A 20,389-nucleotide genomic window follows, 5' to 3' on the forward strand; every position below is an offset into this window, starting at 1 on the left:
AACCCAAATGCCCATCAATAATAGACTGGATAAAAATGTGGCACATAAATCCCATGGAATACTATGCAGCCATAAAAAGGATGAGTTCACGTCCTTTTCAGGGACATAGATGAAGCTGGAAACCATCATTCTCAGCAAACTAACACAGGAACAGAAAACCAAACACCACGTGTTCTCACTCATAAGTGGGAGTTGAACAATGGGAACACACAGACACAGGGAGGGGAACATCATGCACTGAGGCCTGTCGGGGGTTAGGGGGTTAGGGGAGGGATAGCATTAGGAGAAATACCTAATGTAGATGACGGGTTGATGAGTGCAGCAAACCACCATGGCACGTGTATACCTATGTAACAAACCTGCACATTCTGCACATGTATCCCAGAACTTAAAATATAATTTTAAAAAAAGGAAAAAAATTATCTATTGGTTAATTGGCCAAACATTTCCTAATTTAAAACTTAGAAGGATTTTACGTTATAAGTGATTTACTAATACTAAGCTCTTAAACAAGTTTACTGTAGTATTTTCAAAGAAAAAGCTTAAAAATTAGATAGAAATTTCTACTTGATAACTTTGTCATTCAATGAAAGGCCTTCTCACTCTATTTAAATTTTTTTTTTTTTTAGATGGTTAGCTATAATCACTAGTGACCCTTATCCTAATGGGAAATGAGTATGTGCTTCATCCAATTTCTAAAATCAATTCTAAATCTTCTTCCAGAATCACAGCAGACTGATTGAGAAAATAAATCTAAAAAGGGGAAATCATTTTTTCTTTTTTAGAAATTATTATTCTTCTGGCCTATTTTTTCCTTTAGCGACAACTTAGTAAAACAGGCCAATGACCGCTTTATATCCATGCATGTACCTAGAGTTAGGTTAGTAAGTATGATTTCACCTACAGAACTGGAAAGACAGTTGTTCCTTTTTTTTGAGACGGAGTCTTGCACTGTTGCCCAGGCTGGAGTGCAGTGGTGCGAATTCGGCTCACTGCAACCTCTGCCTCCCGGGTTCAAGCAATTCTCCTGCCTCAACCTCCCAAGTAGCTGGGATTACAGGCACCCGCCACTACGCCCAGTTATTCTGTATTTTTAGTAGAGACGGGGTTTCACTATGTTGGCCAGGCTGGTCTCAAACTCCTGACCTTGTGATCCACCCGCCTTGGCCTCCCAAAGTGCTGGGATTACCAGCGTGAGCCACTGGCCGGCCCAATTTTTTTTTTTTTTTTTTTTTTTGAGATGGAGTCTTGCTCTGTCACCCAGGCTGGAGTGCAGTGGTGCGATCTCAGCTCACTGCAATCTCCACCTCCCAGGTTCAAGTGATTCTCCTGCCTCAGCCTCCTGAGTAGCTGGGACTACAGATGCATGCCACCACACCCGGTTAATTTTTGTGTTTTTAGTAGAGATGGGGTTTCACCATGTTGGCCAGGCTGATCTTGAACTCCTGGCCTCAAGGGGTCTGACTGCCTCAGCCTCCCAAAGTGCTGGGATTACATGCATAAACCACTGCACCTGCCGATAACTGTTCTTGTTTCGCAAAACGTCCAATCTATAACTCCAGCTGTTTCACTACAACTGTCCCCATGACAGACCAGTTAGCTTATATACTTGATCAAGCATCACATACACCCAGCTAAGCATACAAAGTTTAGGAAACCATTCCAGATCAGTAACTAGCCATTTGTTTCACTACTTTAAAAACTAGTGTTGTTTCTCCTCCATATTGCACTGCCTTTTTAAAAAGTTTTGTTTTGTTTTGTTTTGTTTTTTTACAAATTCTACTCTCCTACTATCAGCTTATCCATCAACAACCCTGAGACTTCATACTTCAAACATTAGGTAATAAGAAACTTCTTTCCAGTCTCTTACACAGCAATCTCAGGCTTTTCACCACATATTTAATGATATTTTAATGAAATAGTACACAAAACTCTTAAGATTCTTATCAAATAAGAAATGAGTACGAAAACTATCCTCACAAAATAGCTCATGTTGGAATGTCTGATAAACCCTCAAGAAGTACTTACAGGAAGAAAATTCAGATGCTTTCAAGTTGTCCAGAATCAAAAACCCTAAAAATATACATTCTTATCGACAAAGATAACAAGTACACGTAATGATGACTTCAAAACACTTCAAGAAATCCTGACTCTTTAATTTTATACTTTAACATTTTTAAATGTATAATGTACATATCTAATACATTCCAAATTATTAAGATAATCAGAACATCCATTTAAACTCTCCAATTCCTTATACTCTCAGTTGGTGAGTTTAAGGCCTTCCTGAGCTTATTCAATTATGTATTACAGCAGCATGTAGATCATTTTGCCCAAAGAGACTTTTTTTTTTTTTTTTTTTGAGACGGAGTCTCGCTCTGTCGCCCAGGCTGGAGTGCAGTGGCGCGATCTCGGCTCACTGCAAGCTCTGCCTCCTGAGTTCACACCATTCTCCTGCCTCAGCCTCCCGAGTACCTGGGACTACAGGCGCCCGCCACCTCACCCGGCTGGTTTTTTTGTATTTTTAGTAGAGACGGGGTTTCACCATGTTAGCCAGGATGGTCTCGATCTCCCGACCTCGTGATCCGCCCGTCTTGGCCTCCCAAAGTGCTGGGATTACAGGCTTGAGCCACCGCGCCCGGCCCCAAAGAGACTTTTTTAATTGAATTTTGGGTAAATGAAGGTGTACTAAAAAGTTTGTCGGGAGGAAAGACATCAAGGAACATCCTACAAAGCTCACATCAAATGACATAATTTACGGTAAGTCTTTAAATGCAGAACAAAGACATGAGAAAGATACTTGGTATTAGTAAGCAGCTCAGAAAAATATTCAACTGCCCAAAACCAAAAAGGTAACCTTTTCTTCCCCTCCTCCACCCAAAAAGGTCTGTAAAAAAATAAGCTAACCCCTTTCAAACATGTCGGATTGTTTCACACGGAGTTATGATTATGCATTTCTGCAAAAAAAAAAAAAAAAAAACACCTATCCAAAATGCAAATATAATTACAACAGGCTGTCTTGAGATAAAGGCTACAATGTAAGAAAAACCTACAATGCAAAATACTTCGGGAGCAAAGAGAAAGACAGTCAGAGCTGAGGGGTATGAAGAAAGTCCTTTTTCTCACTTCACCTAATTAATGTCTGCAAGTAAACCAAATTGTGGGGAAATACTTATTTTGAAGAAAGTAAGGAGAGTTTTAAAAAATACAGAAGTGCACAGAAAACTAAAAGTCTTACAGTACACATGGAAGTGTTGTTATTCTCAAAGAGTCACAATGTTTTAATAATTGTTCAACAAGGATTGTGAGAAATCCACTAGACTACATTACGTGCTGCCATCACAAAGAACACACATAAACACACACAAAACGGACTCATGCCAATAACTGCTCTATCATCTAAATGCTTCAGGTAATTGCCACTAATTCCAAAGAGAAATACCATCAATCCAAGTACTTTTGGTCTACAGTTATCTGATCCGTGTACCCGAATGTTACAGTGCCTGAACTATATTAACCCATAGTACCTTTACCGATTACGATCCAGAAGTTATCAATACAAAGCTTTTAAACAAACAAACAAAGACAGTAATCGCAAACAGAATTTGGAGTTCGGCAAGACCTACTTACTGGCAAGTCCACACTAACATCAGTACCATCCAGAAGGGACACCCGACACGTGATGATGGACTTAGAATCTCCAGCTGCAGGAATATGTGTGGCTGCGCGCTGTGCTTCTCGGAGTCGTTCCTTTTCCGCATGTTTACGCATAGACCGACGCCCCAGTGTTCTACGGAAGAAACTCAGCATTTTTGTCACTATAAAAGCAGAGAGAAAAAGATGGCATCAGCAAAAAAATGAGATTCTCCACAACTTGCAGTCAGTCAAATGGCATTATTTAGTCAAGTCCTGTGCAAATTAGTAGAAATGCTACTAAAAAGGCCTCCTGGGCTGGGTGCAGTGACTCACGCCTGCAATCCCAACGTTTTGGGAGGCCCAGGCAGCAGGACTACTAGAGTCCAGGAGTTCAAGACCAGCCTGGGCAACACAGTGAGACCTAATCACTACTAAAACTAAAATTACCCAAGTGTGGTGGTGCATACCTGTGGTCCCAGCTACTTGAGGGGCTATGAGGCAGAAGGATGACTTGACCCCAGGCAGTGAAAGCTGCAGTGAGCTGGGATTGCACCACTGCATTCTAGCTCGGGCAACAGAGCAAGACCCTGTCTCAAAAAATCAGTAAATAAAACAAAAAATAAAAAGGTCTCCTGGTCAAGTAAATCTGAAAAAAATCATTAAAACTGGCTACTTTTAATAAATATTTCAAGAGATATTATACATGATAAATATACACAATTTTTGTCAATTAAAAAGTTAATTTAAAAATCTGGTTACTTTAATTCAAAGTTTTAAAAGACTTGTATGTATAAGACATAGCCACGGTTTGTTTGGAGCTTTCTAAATTTACTGGACCATTTTATCAGGAACTGATTTGGCAGGAGAAGGCAAACACTCATGAAGTTCATCAGGTCTTCTAAAAAGGTAAATTATATGTACAACATCTTGTATATCCTAAGATATACTCAGGTATCCTTTGATGATCATAAAAATCTTGAGAAGTGGTTGGGTGTGATGGCTCACGTCTGTAATCCCAGCACTTTGGGAGGCCAAGCCGGGTGGATCACGAGGTCAGGAGATAGAGACCATCCTGGCTAACACGGGAAAACCCCATCTCTACTAAAAATACAAAAAATTAGCCGGGCGCAGTGGTGGGCGCCTATAGTCCCAGCTACACGGGAGGCTGAGGTAGGAGAATGGCTCAGCCATTCTCCTGAATCCAGGAGGCGGAGCTTGCAGTGAGCTGAGATCACGCCAACTGCACTCCAGCCTGGGTGGCAGAGCGAGACTGTCTCAAAAAAAAAAAAAAAGTCCTGAGAAGTTCCATTTCTTTTCTGAGCATTCATAACAAAAATATAAAAACAATCACCTATTTCAGCTAAAATACAAATATAATTCAAATTTCATAAGTTTTGTCAAATATTCTATTACATACAGATTTTAAATAACTACTTAACATAAATCTTTTTAATGTCAAAGTACTTTAACGCTACTTTTTTCCTTATCTCTATAAAGAACATTAATGTTAATCAAAACAGTTAAAACGGGTTTTAAAACATAGCACACTAAATGGAAACACAAAATCAAAGTCACTTTGCTATCCTAATGCGTTTCATTTGCACAACAAAGAGAGTTTAAGTACACATAAGCCACCAAATAAGCCAAAAAGGCTATTAATTCCAAACGAAACAAGAAGCTGTGCAGAAAAGGAAAAGTAAATCACAATACACTAGATGACTCAGCTGCTAATGATTTAAATGTCAAACACTAAATATTGAGCAAACAATAACTAACTACAACAGAGAGGAGGTACATAATAAGAGGTAGGGGATACAGATACGAAAAGAGTTAATTCCTCATCATGCGTAACAGCAAGCCAACAGGTCATCACTAAAATTAAAAAATCAAGAACTAGCAGTAAGAGCATTTGATTTAAAATGTGAAAATGATTGCCTTGGGAGAGGGAGCAGAAGAATTCAGAAGAATGCTGTTTTTCAAGAGAAGCCTTCAGATTAAATGACTTTTTCAACTAGATTTATTTATAAACCTGATAAAATCCAATTTTTAAGATACTACCATATTAAAATGTCTATACACCGAAGATTAACCTACACATTTTATACAAGTATACTCTTGTGTAATTAGGTAAACTAATCCCAAGGAGATAACTAAAATTTTAGTTAGGTAACTTTCCAGTGTGCCAAACACTCATATATAATAATACCTGATCCCACTCTCTCTCCAGATATTTCTCCCTTTGGAATTTGCTATCCAGTCTCATTTCAGCTGCCTAAGACAGTACTTGTTATCCCAGCTTTCTAAAATCCTGTGTCACAGAATCCCTACATATTCCTTTTAACTCCACCAATATCTCCCAAGAAACATTTTATGATATCCCACCACTGCACTCCAACCTGAGAGTGAGATGCTGTATCAAAAAAAGAGCCTGATATGAAAAACTCCTAAAAGATAATTTGAAAGATGTTCATAAAAACGAACACCTTTAACAGTATCCAAGAAAATCCAAATGAAAAAAATAAGATACCATCCGTCTGTCATTTAAAGACTCAAGATAGTGTTAAAAAGAATGTGAGAAGGCCGGGCGCGGTGGCTCAAGCCTGTAATCCCAGCACTTTGGGAGGCCGAGACGGGCGGATCACGAGGTCAGGAGATCGAGACCATCCTGGCTGACAGGGTGAAACCCCGTCTCTACTAAAAAATACGAAAACTTAGCCGGGAGAGGTGGCGGGCGCCTGTAGTCCGAGCTACTCGGGAGGCTGAGGCAGGAGAATGGCGTAAACCCGGGAGGGGGAGCTTGTAGTGAGCTGAGATCCGGCCACTGCACTCCAGCCTGGGCGACAGAGCGAGACTCCATCTCAAAAAAAAAAAAAAAAAAAAAAAAAAAGAATGTGAGTCATACATTGGCCTTTTTTGGAGGGAGATTTGCCCATGCTATTAATATTTTTTTTTAATTTTTTTTTTTTTTTTTTTTTTGGAGACAGTCTCACTCTTGTTCCCCAGGTTGGAGTGCAATGGCACGATCTTGGCTCACTGCAACCTCTGCCTGCCAGGTTCAAGCGATTCTCTTGCCTTGGCCTCCCGAGGAGCGGGGATTACAGGCACCAGCTACCACGCCCGGCTAATTCTTGTACTTTTAGTAGATACTGGGTTTCACCATGTTGGCCAGGCTGGTCTCAAACTCCTGACCTCAGGTGATCCACCCACCTCAGCCTCCCAAAGTGCTGGGATTACAGGCGTGAGCCACCTCACTGGGCCAATATTAAAAATTTTAACATGCATACTCCTTACTCAACAGTTCTATTTCTGGAAGGATAACCTAAAGAAAAAAAAAATCACACCTGTGCTTTAAGTTGTAGGAACGGGATTTTTCGGGGCATAACTGATTTAAGAAAATTTTAAATATGTTCATCAATGTGCAGTTAAACAAGTTATGGTACACACAATGGCATACAATACAGTTGTTTTATTTTTATTTATGTATTTATTTATTTATTTTAGAGACGGTCTCACTCTAGCATCCAAGGCTCACCAGGGCCTTCATCTACCATGCTCAAGGGATTCTCCCACCTAGGGCTACAAGCACATACCACCCCACCCAGCTAATGGTTTTTTAAGCTATTTTTTGTAGAGACAGGGTACTGCTACTTAGCCAGGTTTGTCTCAAACTCCTGGCCTCAGGGAATCCTCCCACCTCAACCTCCCAAAGTGCTGGGATTACAGGCATGAGGCACCAAGCCTAGCCATAATACAGTTGTTTTAAATAAATACTTGACTTAGATATGACAACATTTGTAAGTGAAAAATCAAATCACAGAACACTGAAGAGTTTTATCCTACACTGAGGTGGGATCCATGCACACACACACACAGACGCTAAACAGACACGCTCGTAAACTGTTAAGTGAGATTCTCTCTGAAGAGGGACATGTCAGAGGTCACAACAAGAATATATGGCCGGGTACAGTGGCTCACATCTGCAATCCTGGCACTCTGGGAGGCTAAGTCAGGACGACTGTTGGAGGCCAGGAGTTCAAGACCTGCGTGGGCAACATAGCAAGACCCCATTTATTTTTTTTTTAATGGAAAAAACCACAATAATATATGAATGGGTCATTAAAAGCTGTGGGGATTTTTTTTTATGACTGTGAAAAAAGTTTCCTCATACTCACTTCTCCCTTCCCACCTGCACTCTCCCAATTCCACTCTTCATGTCGCAGCCACTGGATTCTTGGCAACCACAAATCTGATCCCTATTCTAAAATATTTAATGGCCCTGGTCCTAGATGCAGCTCCTCCTACTTGCCTGACCCATCTGTCAACCTACTCCCTACTGTTGGCTCTGCTCTTGTACTCTTTCTGCTCGGCCCAAGAGTCTTCTTAATTCTGGACCATTTTTCACTAGCTGTTCCACCTTCCTGGAATGCTCTTTTTCCACTTCCCCTCTCTTCCACCCGCTCCCACTTCACTGGACTAACTTCAGACTTACAGTCGAAATGTCTTAGTCTCAGAAAAACAGAGTCTCAGACTTGTGAGTCTAAATTCGATGTCCCTTTTAGTCCTCTTAGCCTTTTCTTTATAACAAAAACATTGTAATTAAGTATCTGTTAATTATTATTTTTTTACTGGCTACTTCCCCCATTCACACACAAGGACAAAGATTTCGTCTGGCTTGTTCACTGCTTCGGCCCAACAGCTGGCTTAACAACCCGCATATCAGGCACTCAATAAAAAACTCGCCTGACACACTAGAATGACAGTGGAATTTTTGGATGGTAGGTTTATGTGGCTTCCAAAAAACAGCTGTTTCTACTCTAGCTCCTAACTAGAAGGATTTCCTTTGGAATCATAAAACGCAAATTTAAGCAATCCTAACAGAAGTTGGTTAAAAGAAGTATCCAAAACTCAAAAGTTACTCATGAAATATGTATACTCTTACATGACTGGTGGCCACAATATGGTAATTGCTTTTTGATAAAGCAATATACAGCAAATGCCATGAAGGTACCACTATATTTTGTCCCAGAAATCCCAATAAAGAAAATGCAAGCGAGTAATTCAACAGCAGTTACGCATATCGCTTTCGAATGAAGTTAGCCTATTTTCCAAAACCTGCACACTATCTTACATGCACAAATAATCCAACAAGGTTAACTAGAGCTCAGCAACAGGTTACGTTAGAAACTGAGTTAATGCAGTTGTGGGTTACATTAGAAATGTACACGGTAATGGGAATTTTCCCCGTAATTCTTTAAAAAAATGTTAATACTAGTCTAAAATATTGCCAAACGTTTTAAGACTCGGGTCTCGCTCTTAGGTAGAATTCAAGTAACCACAGAGACAATTAACATTTACACACCAAAGAACCCATCATTAGCACGACAAACGCCTCGGGTGGGGGCGGGGCGGGCGCTTCAGACCTCGTCTTTCCGGGGAACACACCTGCATCTCCTTTCCCAAGGAGCTGAAATTTTACTCAAATACAAGTCAGCTCGAAAAGTTCACCAAAACCGTGACACAAACTCAGTTCGTTTTTCCCCCTCCCTTGCGACTTTTGTCTCTCCCGCTGGACGGCAGCCCCGCGGACCGGCGAGGGGTGCCCGCGGCCCCAGGAGCGCGTCCGCCCGGCAAACATTAACCCGGCTGCCCCGGGCCCTCCGCTCCGGCCCGTCGCGCGGTATCGACCGAAACTCGGCGGCCCTGCCTCATTGGCCGCCGCCGCCCCTCCCTCCGGCGGGATTAATGCCCTGCCGGCCCGACGAGCCAAGGACCGGCCGCCCTAAGGTCTGGGCGCGGCCCCCGCCCGCCTCCCCGGGGACAAGGCCGCCACCGCAGGCGCGGGCGAGGAGGGGTCCGCTCGGCTAGGAGGGCAGCGGGCTGTACCGCGGCGCCGCCGGGCCTCGCGCTTACCTGAGCGGGGACGGCGCGGCTCCGGCGACCAGAGGAGAGAAGAGCCGAGCAAGGCTGAGGAAGGGGCGACTCCGCGGGAGACGCCGAGAAATGGCGCCCACAGCGAGCCCACCGGCTCTAATCCCCGCAGGACCCCGACCTCCCGCCCGTCCGCCCCTTAAAGCTCCCTCCCAGCTCCGCCCCCAGGGCGGAGCGCTCCGCTCTTAAACGGGCGATGACACCGCCCCGGAAACTGGCTGGCAGGGCGACTGGAGAAAAACCGGCGACGCCGGGCCGGGACGGGCTGGAACTACTGTCAGCAGCCGGGCGTCCGCGGCTGGTTTAATGGGGCGCTGCCGAAACCCAGCTCTCGCTGCGGCCCTCCGCCTGCGGAGGAGGTGCTCGCCCGCAGACAGACCCCAAGTTAGTCCTATCACGAAGGAGGCTGGTGGAGCTGACTGCTGGATCTTCGTTCAAGAGATTAATTGCTTCGCAAATACTTACTGAGAGCTTGTCATGTATTTCCTCCCTTTTTCTTTTTTGTAGGGATTAAAATACATTTAAATCTCTGCTATTAAAGTAACTTTCACTCTACTGGGGAGAGAAACAGTAAACAAATAGGTGTCAAAGGTGATTAAGTATAAACAAAGAAAAATAAAACTGGGAAAGAGAAATAAAAGATTACTGCTTAACAGACTGTGGTGGTGGCGGGGTACTCTCCAACAAGGTGACATTCAGTCCATTCATTCTACAGGTAATTTATTGAAGTGCCTACTATGGGTTCTGTGTTCTAGACACGAGATACGACAGACAACCAAGACAGGCAAAAATCCTTCCTGGAGTTTATGTTATAGCAGGAATATAAACGAGACAGAAAATAAACGAGATAAATTAGTGAAATTAAATACTGTTAGACATTGGTAAATGCTAAAGAGAAAAGTAGAAGTAGGGAATAAGGACAGGGAGTGAGGGTTTGCGATTTTACACAGACAGCAGGTCTCCATAAGAAGGTGGCATTTGGCTGGGCGCGGTGGCTCACACCTGTAATCCGAACACTTTGGGCGGCCGAGGCGGGCGGATCACGAGGTCAGGAGATCGAGACCAGTCTGGCCAACATTGTGAAACCCTGTCTCTACTAAAAATACAAAAATTAGCCTGGCGTGGTGGCATGGGCCTGTAGTCCCAGCTACTCAGGAGGCTGAGGCAGGAGAGTCGCTTGAACCCGGGAGGCGGAGGTTGCAGTGAGTCAAGATGACACCACTGCACTCCAGCCTGGCGACAGAGCCAGACTCAGTCTTAAAAAAAAAAAAAAAGGAAGGTAGCATTTAAGCGAAGACCTACAAGAAGTGTGGGAGGAACCCTGTGGCCATCTGGGGAGGACCAAAGGGAAGAGCAAGGGCAAAAGGCCCTGCAAGGGGACAGGTCTGTCTGTTGAAGGAAGGCCTTTTGGCTAGAAGTGAGGAAGCAAGAGGAAGAGAAGGAAGAGGTGACAGTCAGAGAGGAAAGGGGTAAGATGGAGGGCCCTGTGGGCCCTGGCCAGAGCTCTGAGAGAGGTGGGGGAGCCACTGGAAGGTGCTACCTTGAGGACCCTCTGCTGGCTGAAATGAAAACAGATAAATACTCATTGAGCTTCTTCTGGGAATTTGGCACTACCCACTCCACCACCACCCCAAAACATAGTAGACAGGCTTGGCAGCTCATCTCTGCCCCATGTGGTGTTGGCTGGGCAGCTCAACAAGTGCTGGAGCTGCCAAGGTGGTTTCACTGGTCTGTGTGGCATCTCTGCTGGGGTGGCTCAAAAGAACTGCTGGATTCTGCCTGGGCTACTCTCCTACAGGTCCGTTGGTATGGCAAAACAGTGAAAACAGAAACTCCGGGGCCGATGAAGGGCTATGCCCAGCAGTCACAGAGCATCCCTTCTGCTACCTGTTAATGGTTTAAGCAAATCACAGAGACTCTACCTCTTTGTTTTCTTTAAGTATTATTAAAATAGAGAAATTTTTCTTCTCCACCTTTTAAAAGCATCTTTATTGAGATATAATTCACCCACTTAAAGTGTACACTTCCATGGCTTTGGGTATTTTCACAGAGTTGTACAACCACAATCTAATTGTGGAATATTTTCATCACTCTTCATTAGAGGAGCAGCATGGGTTTTCAGGGATGGGAGGAATTGGTGGTGGTCATCTTGCATCTTTATCTCAATAAAAAAAAGAAATGATGATATGGCAGGGGGAAGCAGCGAAGGTACAGATGAAACAAGAATGGGCCATGAACTGAGGCTGGGTGATGGGGACATTAAACTATTCTATCTAAAATGTTTCACAATAAAGTCCTTTAGACTGAGCATGGTGGCTCATGCCTGTAATTCCAGCACTTTGGGAGGCCGAGGTGGGAGGATCACTTGAGGTAGGAGTTCGAGACCAGCCTGGCCAACATGGTAAAACCCCATCTCTACTAAAAATACAAAACTTAGCTGGGTGTGGTGACACATGTTTGTAATCCCAGCTACTCGGGAGGCTGAGGCAGGAGAATCATTTGAACTTGGGAGGTGGAGGTTGCAGTGAGCTGAGATTGCACCATTGCACTCCAAGCTGGGTGACAGAGACTCTGTCTGGAAAAAAAAAAGTATTTTTAAAAATACCTCCTGGACACCTGTAATCCCAGAACTTTGGAAGGCCAAGGCTCAAGCGTTCTAGCTCAGGAGTTTGAGACTGGCCTGAGCAACATGGTGAAAATCATCTCTACTAAAAATACAAAAATTACCCAGGTGCAATGGCCTGCACCTGTAGTCCCAGCTACTCGGGAGGCTGAGGCAGGAGAATCGCATGAATTCAGGAGGTGGAGGTTGCAGTGAGCTGCTATCTCTGCACTGCACTCCAGCCTGAGCAATGGGAGTGAAACTCTGTCAAAGAAAAAAAAAAAAAAAAAAAACCCCACCCAGGCCACGTACCCCTGAAAAGCATTCCTTCTTCCCAGGGGTCTGATTAGCCAGTTTGAAAACTACAGGGTCTTCAGTGCCATCTCCTCAGCCTGTACAGGCTGTCTCTCTTTATGTTTACCTGCTGTTTACTCATTTGAAAAGTTCGGGTTTATCTGATTACAGATCAGAAATGGAAGCACATTCTGTCAATACTTATAAACATATCTTATTATCCTAAATTGTCGGAAAGCATACCAGTTTTGAAAAACAGTGTCCTCCTCATCCATCCTGCTCAATCTTTTTTTCTGTCCCCTATCAAAGGTGGAATTGGGGCCGGGCACGGTGGCCCATGCCTGTAATCCCAACACTTTGGGAGGCTGAGGCAGGTAGATCACCTGAGGTCAGGAATTTGAGACCAGCCTGACCAAAAAGGTAAAACCCTGTCTCTACTAAAAATACAAAAATTACCCAGGAGTGGTGGTGTGTGTCTGTAGTCCCAGCTACTTGGGAGGCTGAAGCAGGAGAATCGCTCGAACCCGGGAGGCAGAGGTTGCAGTGAGCTGAGATCGCACCACTGCATTCTAGCCTGGGTGACAGAGCAAGACTCCATTTCAAAAAAAAAAGAAAAAGAAAAAAGATGGAATTGAAGGAGGCTGTGGATGAGGTTAGAGAAATCCATTGAGAAAGATGGTTATAGGCTAAAGGAAATATGAAGACTTGAGGAAAGGAGGATGAAGCTTAAGGGGCCCAAGTCATAGAAAATTGTTCATGTTCTAATTATGCGAAATTATTCCTAAAAACAAGTCATCGTCTCCCAAATCCTCTCTCCTAGACATAGGGGCCCTCTGCAACCCATGTTTTGTAATAAATTCCCCCAGAAAATTGACTTTCACCAGAGACAGAGAAAGCCCTCTCCTTGAAGATAGCTGTATCAAGGAAGAATGCATTTGGCTGGAAGTAATGGGAAATTTTAACTGTTATTTGAACAAATAAGGAGTTTATTTTTCTCACATAAGTAATCTAGAGGTAGGTGGCTGTTAGTCCTGGTTCTGCTCCTCAACAATGCTGTAAGGGTCCTAAACCCCTTTACCATTTCTGCTCTGCCACCCTTAGCATGTTGACTTTGGTTTTCAGGCTTCTAGCCTACTGGCCACAGGATGGATGCTTATCTCCAGCTCTCTTGAGTTTCAGGAATAAAAGGGAAGGGGAAAAAGACCTTTACCTGAAGCCTTGTCTTTTAATCAGAGAAGACAGTACCAGCACCCCCTGTCTCCGGCCAGAAATACACGACCTGCCCTTACTCAGGCCAATTAAAGGCCATAGGGAAAGAGAATACCATGATTGGCTTTGACCAATCAGAATTCACTCTTGGGAGCTGGAGATCAAGGGCTCTCCTTAACTTTTTGAACAAATCCAAATTCTATTAGCCTCAAAGAGGGGATGTTGCTGAGACAAATGACTGTGGGTAGCTATAGAAGGTGCCTACTGGCCTGGCACGGCGGCTCACACCTGTAATCCCAGCACTTTGGGAGGCCGAGGTGGGAGATCATGAGGTCAATAGATAGAGACCATCCTGGCCAACATCGTGAAACCCCGTTTCTACTAAAAAAATACAAAAATTAGCTGTGCATGGTGGCGGGTGCCTGTAGTCCCAGCTACTCAGGAGGCTGAGGTAGGAGAATCACTTGAACACCAGAGGTAGAGTTGCAGTGAGCCGAGATTGCGCTACTGCACCCCAGCCTGGCAACAGAGTGAGACTCCGTCTCAAAATAAAAAAAAAAAAAAAAAAAAAAAGAAGGTGCCTATCACAACCCACTTCCTGATGGCATTGTCTTGGCCCATGGAAAGATTTTCTTTTATTGAACTAATACTGAACGAATACCCTCATTTGAGATTTTCACTTCTATCCTAGGTCCTGGTTTGCTCCCTGTTTCCACACAGAAAGGGATATATCCAGTTTTGTGAAACTCATATACTGTAATTTGGTGGTGGGGGAAGAGGTCTTTAGTTGAAATAACACAAATGTAGGCCGGGCGCGGTGGCTCAAGCCTGTAATCCCAGCACTTTGGGAGGCCGAGACGGGCGGATCACGAGGTCAGGAGTTCGAGACCATCCTGGCTAACACGGTGAAACCCCGTCTCTACTAAAAAATACAAAAAACTAGCCGAGCGAGGTGGCGGGCGCCTGTAGTCCCGGCTACTCGGGAGGCTGAGGCAGGAGAATGGCATAAAAACCCGGGAGGCAGAGCTTGCAGTGAGCTGAGATCCGGCCACTGCACTCCAGCCTGGGCGACACAGCGAGACTCCGTCTCAAAAAAAAAAAAAAAAAAAAAAAAAGAAATAACACAAATGTAAAGATTCAAAATTAGGTACAAGGTCTTGGAAGGAGGCCACACAGTAACCCTAAAGCTTAAACCAGATTATCTTCACAGTAAATCTACCTCTACCCCTAAGAAAAATCATAATCTCTCTTTCACATCACAACCCTTTAAATAATTGAAGACACTTGTCCCAAGCCTGCAAAATCTTCTCTTGTTCTGATTTCCAGGCTCTTTGCTTCCTTGGTCAGCCTTCTCTGAACTGGTCCACCCTGGTGAGGCCATTCATTTGCGTCAAAGTATTCTGAACAGAATGGCTTAGAGAGAATTCCAACATGAGAATCAGTTCTCTTGGAGACTGAAGGGGTCCTGCACTCCAAAAGAACAGTGATGGCCATGATGATATGGTAGGGAGGAAACAGTGAAGGTACTGGTGAAACAAGAATAGGCCATGAAAGGAAAGTACCCTCAGAAGACTGAGTATCATGAAGAATTTGTTTCTCAAACACTGAATCTAGGAGAGCATTATCTATTCAAAAAACGTGTACGAATAAGTTAAATCAACAAACAAAACCAGGCTGGTCGTGGTGGCTCACGTCTGTAATCCCAGCACTTTGGGAGGCCGAGGTGGGCAGATCACGAGGTCAAGAGATCAAGACCATCTGGCCAACGTGGTGAAACTCCGTCTCTACTAAAAATACAAAAATTAGCCAGGTGTGGTGGTGCGTACCTGTAGTCGCAGCTACTCGAGAGGCTGAGGCAGGAGAATCACTTGAACCCGGGAGGTGGAGGTTGCAGTGAGCGTGAGCCAAGATTACACCACTGTACTCCAGCCAGCAACAGAGCAACACTCAGTCTCAAAACAAAACTAAACAAAACAAAACGAAAACCAGTCATAAGAAACTCGCATGGCCAGGCATGGTGGCTTACGTCTGTAATCCCAGCACTTTGAGAGGCCGAGGCAGGCAGATCATCTGAGGTGGGGAGTTCAAGACCAGCCTGACCAACATGGAGAAACTCTTTCTCTACTAAAAATACAGCAAAGTTAGCCAGGCATGCCGGTGCGTGCCTGTAATCCCAGCTACTTGGGAGGCAGAGGCAGGAGAATCGCTTGAACTCAGGAGGTGGAGGTTGCAGTGAGCCGAGATGGCACCATTGCACTCTAGCCTGAGCAACAAGAGCGAAACTTCATCTCAAAAAAAAAAGAAAGAAAAAAAAGAAACACCTCTAAGAGAGACAATTTTATTAACATATTACAAAGAGCCTAAAGTTTGGTTCGGAAGCTAAAAGGCCCCAAACAACTTTAAGTCCTGTAAAACGAAGATGATGCCAGCTTCCTCACCAGAACAGTTATGAGCCTTACACAAAATAAATTATCTATCATGTTTTCAAAATCATGCAGTACTACACATAAGACGATGCACATTTTACAGACCTAGGAGCAAAGATAACCTTTGTGCTACAAATGGAAGACTAGGATCTCCTGAAATGGAGCCACGGCCCAAGCCTACTTTCACGTGATTTGGTGGCTCCCTTTACCCAGCTAAATCTTTCCTGAGCCAGAATCGCATGTCTGAAATTCCACCCTTCCCTTCTTTGCAAATATTCCTGGGAGGAGCAAGACCTTAAACTAATTCATACTAAATGATTAGCCACATTGGCTAATTGAAGGACACACTAACCGAATAGGGGAGTCAGGGGTTGGAAGTATGCAGAGAAGAGACCTGGAAGGGTGAGTTGGAGACAAATCATTTCTTTCTCCAAAGCCTCCAGGCTTTCCCCCTACTTTTGGCTACTCAGGGCAAAGGACCGAATGCATCATTTTGTTCAGAATTATCTGGAACAGTGACTTACTTCCTTGGTAGCCTATACTCTTTATACTATTAGGAAGAAAAAAAAATCAGAAAAGCTTGATGGATCCAGGCAAGTTCATTGATATTGGGTAATAGGCAGAAGTGAAACTATTTTACCATTGGTTTTGCCTACTGGTGAAACCATGATGAGACTGAGATTCAGGGGAAGAAAAAGGTAGGAGCCAAAGCTCAGTGCTTCTAGAAGTTAATGTGTATATGGGTCAGCTGTGGATCTTTCTAAAAGGTTTAAGCCTGGGGTGGGGCCTGAGATTCTGCCCTACAAACAAGCTTGCCATGTGTTGATAGTGGACATTAGTGGTCTACACACTGAGTAACTTAGTCTTTAGGTGACTGTCCCCATACCTGTGACTACTGCTTGACACCAGGGCCAGGGAATGTATTAGGAGACCATATGGTAGAAAGATCAGTGGCGACCACCCGCTACTAACTCATTTGGACAAGGCATCATCTTTCCTGGCATCAGTTTTCTCATCTGTAAAATGAGGTAATTAGACCGGGCACAGTGGCTCATGACTGTAATTCCAGCACTTTGAGAGGTCGAGGTGGGCAGATCACTTGACATCAGGAGTTCGAGACCAGTCTGGCCAACATGCCGAAACCCCATCTCTACTAAAAACACAAAAAAATTAGCAGGGCACGGTGGCAGGTGCCTGTAGTCCCAGCTACTCGGGAGGCTGAGGCACAAGAATCTCTTGAACCCGAGAAGCGGAGGTTGCAGTGAGCCAAAATTGCATCATGGCACTCCAGCCTGGGTGACTGAGCGAGACTCTGTCTCGAAAATAAAAAATAAAATAAAATGAGGCAATTAGAAGAGAGGATTCTAAGATCTCTTCAAGATCTTAAAACTTAGTGTTCTAAACCTGTTCCTATACATGAAGACGATTTTATTTAATGTTACATTAATCTCAGATAGAGAAAATCTGGGCTTAGAGATTATTAGAGTTTTGTTAAAAATAACTCAAACCTCAAGTTTCCTTTAAAGAAAGAATTTTCTTATCACACTTTAAATGCCCATTTTCCAAAATTTGAGAAATATGAGGTGCAGGTTAAAGTTATGACAATACTCTTTCAAACATATAAATTGGTATAGTTCCTTTAAAAATAGTTTCTTGGCCGGGCGTGGTGGCTCAAGCCTGTAATCCCAGCACTTTGGGAGGCCGAGACGGGCGGATCCCGAGGTCAGGAGATCGAGACCATCCTGGCTAACACGGTGAAACCCCATCTCTACTAAAAAATACAAAAAAAAAAAAAAAAAAAAAAAAAAAAAAACTAGCCAGGCGAGGTGGCGGGCACCTGTAGTCCCAGCTAGTCGGGAGGCTGAGGCAGGAGAATGGTGTAAACCCGGGTGGCGGAGCTTGCAGTGAGCTGAGATCCGGCCACAGCACTCCAGCCTGGGCGACAGACCGAGACGCCGTCTCAAAAAAAAAAAAAAAAAAAAAATTTCTCTCGGCCGGGCGCAGTGACTCACATCTATAATCCCAGCACTTTGGGTGGCCGAGGTGGGTGGATCACCTGAGGTCGGGAGTTCAAGACCAGCCTGATCAACATGGAGAAACCCCATCTCTACTAAAAATACAAAATTAGCTGGGTGTGGTGGCACATGCCTGTAACCCTAGCTACTCGAGAGGCTGAGGCAGGAGAATCGCTTGAACCCGGGAGGGGGAGGTTGTGGTGAGCCGAGATCATGCCATTGCACTCCAGCCTGGGCAACAAGAGTGAAACTCCGTCTCAAAAAAAAAAAAAAAAAAATAGTTTCTCTCAAAGAATATTGAATTTGGCTTTAGAGTCAGACAGACCTTCATTCTGGGCTCTGCACTCCATATACTAGCTATTTAACTTCCAGAGGGGCACCTAAACTCTCTGAAGCTCAATTTCCTCATTTATAAAATAGAAATAAAAGTTGAAACAATGGGCTGGGCGTGGTGGCTCACGCCTGTAATCTCAGCACTTAGGGAGGCCGAGGTGGGTGGATCACCTGAGATCAGGAGTTCGAAACCAGCCTGGCCAACATGGAGAAATCCCATCTCTACTAAAAATACAAAAATTAGTCGAGCATGGTGGTGGGCGTCTGTAATCCCAGCTACTAAGGAGGCTGAGGCAGGAGAATCACTCGAACCTAGGAGGCAGAGGTTGCAGTGAGCTGAGATTGTGCCACTGCACTCCAGCCTGGGCGACAGAGTGAGACTCTGTCTCAAAAAAAAAAAAAAAAAAATTCAAAGAATGTAATGCAAAGGTGGAAAATGTGCAGTTTAGGGACATTATTTTTAGTGCCATTAAGGCCAGAGAACAATGGAAGAGTGGTGGGAGATGAAGCTGGGTACTTAGGCAGAAACCACTTCCCAGGGCTCTGGATTTTCTCATTCTAATCTTTATCCTTTGAGGATTGACTCGGTTTCCTGGCAACAGCCAATAGTCAATCAGAATACAGTTCAGTGAGTATGTTGAAAAATAAGGTATCTAAAAACAATGTATTGAGAGAAGTTGGTCGAAATGGCAGAGTAAAAATCTCTGAAAATCATCACCACACAAGCAACAAAATACTGTAAAAAATGATCAGAATCAGTTTTTTCAGAACTCTGCATATTAGCCAAAGACATACAACAGTCTGGCAGATGTTTATTCAGGAAAAATGGCTGAATCTTGATAAGAGCAGTAAGTTTTAGGGCATTTAAATGCACTATTCTAATCTCCCTCTTTCTAGTTCCACAGCAGCCTTAAAAAATGCAGCCTGGCAGCCCCTGGGGGAGGTAGAACAGAGTAGCAGCTTCTTCAAAGTCCCATTCCCAGAGAACTGTCACTACATGATGTCTGGTGAAAACCCCATGGACAAAACTGTCTTTATTTAACGTGATTCAAAGCTCATTCACGTGGCTGGGCACAGTGGCTCACATCTGTAATCCCAGCACTTCGGGAGGCCGAGGTGGGCAGATCACTTGAGGTCAGGAGCTTGAGACCAGCCTGGCCAACATCATGAAACTCTGTCTCTACTAAAAATACAAAAATTAACCAGGTGTGGTGGCGCACGCCTGTAGTCCTAGCTACTCAGGAGGCTGAGGCACGAGAATCTATTGAACCCAGGAAGTGAAGGCTGCAGTGAGCTGAGATTGCGCCACTGCCCTTCAGCCTGGGCCACTGAGCAAGACTTGATCTCAAAAAAAAAAAAGAAAAACCAAAGCTCATTCAGGACAAACCGCTTTCTTCCCAGGGTATTTGCTGAAGACAACATTATGGATGCCTGAGGCAGTTGAGTAAGTAATAGGCCATCAACAACAACAAATGAGCTCAAAATCAAAAGTTGGGGATGAGATATCCTTAGGGTCTTTGAAAAGCTCTGATATATTTAAGGGCATCTAGAAGGCTACTCGCATGCAAAGGGCTATGAATGTGACCAGTGCTATAAAGATGGTCAGGAAAGATCTGAGAACACCCTGAACCCCTGCTCGAGCAGGAAGTGAAAAGCTAAGCCAGACTTGTAAACTACCTGGCTAAATGTTGAAAGGCCGGGTGCAGTGGCTCACGCCTGTAATCCTGACACTTTTGGAGGCCAAGGCGGGCGAATCGCTTGAGCTCAGGAGTTTGAGACCAGCCTGGGCAACATGGTGAAACCCTGTCTCTACCAAAAATACAAAAATTAGCCGGGCATGGTAGCATGTGTCTGTGTTTGTGGTCCCAGTCACTCAGGAGGCTGATGCAGGAGGATCCCTTGAGGCAGAGGTTGCAGTGAGCCGATATTGTGCCACTGTGTTCCAA

General features: G+C 44.2%; 1 protein-coding gene across 3 annotated transcripts in view; it reads right to left on the reverse strand.

Moving 5' to 3' along the window:
- Positions 1 to 9,679, reverse strand: part of EPB41L5 (erythrocyte membrane protein band 4.1 like 5) — a 166,574-nt gene extending 156,895 nt beyond the window's left edge. For all 3 annotated transcript variants that reach the window (XM_015109912.3, XM_015109911.3, XM_015109917.3), the window contains exons 1-2: positions 9,547 to 9,679; positions 3,631 to 3,818 (exon numbers count right to left, since the gene is read on the reverse strand). In XM_015109912.3, coding sequence (XP_014965398.2) covers positions 3,631 to 3,810 — 180 coding nt within the window. In that variant the 5' untranslated portion in view covers positions 3,811 to 3,818; positions 9,547 to 9,679. The remainder of the gene's footprint in view (positions 1 to 3,630; positions 3,819 to 9,546) is intronic.
- Positions 9,680 to 20,389: the final 10,710 nt, after the last annotated feature.

The sequence above is a fragment of the Macaca mulatta genome, chromosome 12 (genome assembly GCF_049350105.2).
Source record: "Macaca mulatta isolate MMU2019108-1 chromosome 12, T2T-MMU8v2.0, whole genome shotgun sequence".
Lineage (NCBI taxonomy): Eukaryota > Metazoa > Chordata > Mammalia > Primates > Cercopithecidae > Macaca > Macaca mulatta.